The sequence below is a fragment of the Orycteropus afer genome, unplaced genomic scaffold, assembly GCF_000298275.1.
Source record: "Orycteropus afer afer isolate SDZICR_OR568_19922 unplaced genomic scaffold, OryAfe1.0 scaffold00233, whole genome shotgun sequence".
Classification (NCBI taxonomy): domain Eukaryota; kingdom Metazoa; phylum Chordata; class Mammalia; order Tubulidentata; family Orycteropodidae; genus Orycteropus; species Orycteropus afer.
The window spans coordinates 2,324,517-2,327,289 of NW_006921820.1; the positions used below are offsets into that span (position 1 = coordinate 2,324,517).

At 40.5% G+C, this 2,773-nt stretch overlaps 1 protein-coding gene across 1 annotated transcript in view; it reads left to right on the top strand.

The window, feature by feature from the left end:
• SNUPN (snurportin 1) overlaps positions 1-2,773 on the top strand; it is a 33,255-nt gene that overhangs the window by 22,337 nt on the left and 8,145 nt on the right. The window contains exon 7 of the mRNA XM_007948938.2: positions 2,213-2,293. Coding sequence (XP_007947129.1) covers positions 2,213-2,293 — 81 coding nt within the window. The remainder of the gene's footprint in view (positions 1-2,212; positions 2,294-2,773) is intronic.

Here is a 2,773-nt window from a genome sequence, read left to right on the forward strand (position 1 = left end):
TGGCCGCTTGAATATCCTCCTTGGTGAAGTGTCTATTCATGTCTTCTGCCCATTTTTTAATTGGATTGTTTGTCTTTTTGTTATTGAGGGGTTGGAGTGTTCTATAAATTCTAGAGATAAGTCCCTTGTCAGATATTCAGTCTACTCATTTTATAAATGAGAATATTAACTCAGAGAAGGAACTGCCTTACCCAAGGTTCTATAGTCCAGGGTGATAACCCAGGTGTCTTGGCCATCTTCTCAATGATTTAAATATGTGACAGCTATTTTCAGAGCATTTCATTAGCTAAGTGGCAGATTGGCCTTTGCTTGGATTGCTTACAAATTTTTTAAAGACTGTTGAACAACCAGTTACTGGAGAATAAATGGACTCAGTATTTTCAGTGATGTTATCAATTAGGCCCTAGAAGGACAGGTGAATTAAAGAAAGGGAACATGGGAAGCTGCTTTCTCGAAGATGGTGTTCTAGGTGCTCTACATGTATTATGTCATTGAATCTGTACAACAGCCCTGTGGGAAAAGATTAAATGATTGGCAGAGTTGGGCTTAAAACCCAGCATTCTGAGTTTGTAGCCATATTCACTTTGCTATACTGTTTTAGTCTAAAAATCCTTGCTGGTGTAGAAAGGGCTTTACTAGCCCTTCCTTAGGGGCAGCTGTCATAGGTCCAGGAGAATAACACAATACCCTCCTAGTGATAGTACAGTGCTTCTCAGTTGCATGCTGTCGTGTCATTCCAACTTACAGCAATCCTGTAGGACAGAGTAGAACTGCCCCAATAGGGTTTCCTAGGCTATAATTTTTATGGGCACAGATTACTAGGTCTCTTTTCCCATAATGCTGCTGGTGGATCCAGACTGCTAGCCTTACGGTTAACAGCTGAGCACTTAACACTTGTACCACCAGGGCTCCTTTAAATCAGTTGGAGAGCTTAAAAAAAAAAAAAAACCTAGGCCTTACCCCAGGCCACTTGAGTCAGAATCACTGGGGTATAGCCTAGACGTCGATAATTTTTAAAAGGTCATGTATAAGGAGGAGAAAGTGGAACACGTGGCTAATTTGCTCTATGAACAACTGCCTCCTTTGCCATAAGACCAGAACTAGATGGTGCCTGGCTACCATTACTGAACATTTTGATCAAAGATTCTATAGAAGAATACTGATCAAAACGGGGAAAATGCAGAACAGGATTTTAAATTTTCATGGAATCCAAACTTTTGGGGACCATGGAGGATGGATAAACCCCTGGAATTAATGCCCTAAAATCTTTAAACCTTAAACCAACAGTGTCTCCTGAAGCCTTCTTAAAACTAAATAGTAGTTTAGCTTAGCTAATAAAGAATATCTGCCTTAAACGTTATACTCTTTTAAGATCTATCTATATGGGATCAAGGAGCTCTGGTGGCACAGTACCTAAGGCTTTTGACTGCTAACCGAAAGGTTGACTGTCTAAACCCACAAGCCACTCTGGAAAGAAGATAGGGCAATCTCCTTCCATAAGGATTTACCACCTAGGAACCTGATGGGGGTTGCAATGAGTTGGAATTGCCTCAATGGCAGTGGGTTTGCCCTGCCTCCCCATAGGGGATTAAAGAACTCTGGTGGTACAGTAGCTAAGGCATTCATATGCTAACCAAAATGTTGGTAGTTTAAAACCATCAGCTGCTCTGTGGGAAAAAGATGAAGCAGTCTGCTTCCTTAAAGATTCACAATCTTGGGAACCCTATGAGGAAGTTCTACTTTGTCACTATGAGTCACAAGCAGCTTGATGGCAGTGCGTTTGTTTTGGTAATATGGTATCACATTGGCAACAGCAACTCAAAAGATTAAGATCAACTCAAAAGATAGGAACCTTGGGGGCAGTAAGTTTCATTAATGGGAGAGGAACAACTCATTAAAAGGAAGGTGAGAATGGGTGCCCAACTTGAAGAATATAATCAATGTCACTGAATTGTATATGTAGAAACTTGAATTGGCTTATGTTTTTGCTGTGTGTATTAACAACAATAAAACAAAATATTCAAACAAACAAAAAAGAACCTTGTGTATAAGCAACACTAAGAATCTCTGGCCTAATGTTTCAGGGGTTAGATAGAGGAGAGTGGGTTAGGGAAGGATGAGATTGAAAACTTATATTCTTTGATAAAGACTTTCAAGTATGTAGAACCATTAGCAACGTGTACTAATGATTTTCTTCTAATTTATATTTCAGTTTAAATTTGTGGGACTCAAGAATTTCCCATGTACACCTGAGAGCCTTTGTAAGGTGCTATCCATGGATTTCCCTTTTGAGGTAATGAAACCATTGTCTATTGCTCAGATGTGACTGTAGGATAAAGGGAGACTTGGTTACACAGATTTTTTTTTCCCCCCAAGTTCTCTGACTTCCTTTTTTTTTTTTTTTTAATTGTGATTTGGGTGAAAATTTACAGAGCAAGTTCACTTTCCATACAGCAGTTCACATACACTTTGTCTCATGACATTGACCACAATTCACCACAGAGCAACAGCTCCCCTCCCACTTCCTCCTGATAGTTACCACTTCCCTGTGTCCATCCCTCCATGTACTCCTGCCCCCTGAGCTGTCTTCCTGTGCATAAATAGCCCTGTTTTCTGCCATGATTGTTCTCTCCTAGGAGTGTATCTACCTCAGGTACATATTCAACTCATATGCCTGTCTTTTGTTTACCTGGAAGCCACAGATGTGGGTTCAATTCCAGACCTGAAGGGCAGCTAGGGGCCACAGTCTCAGTGGTTCCACCAGGCTCTATCA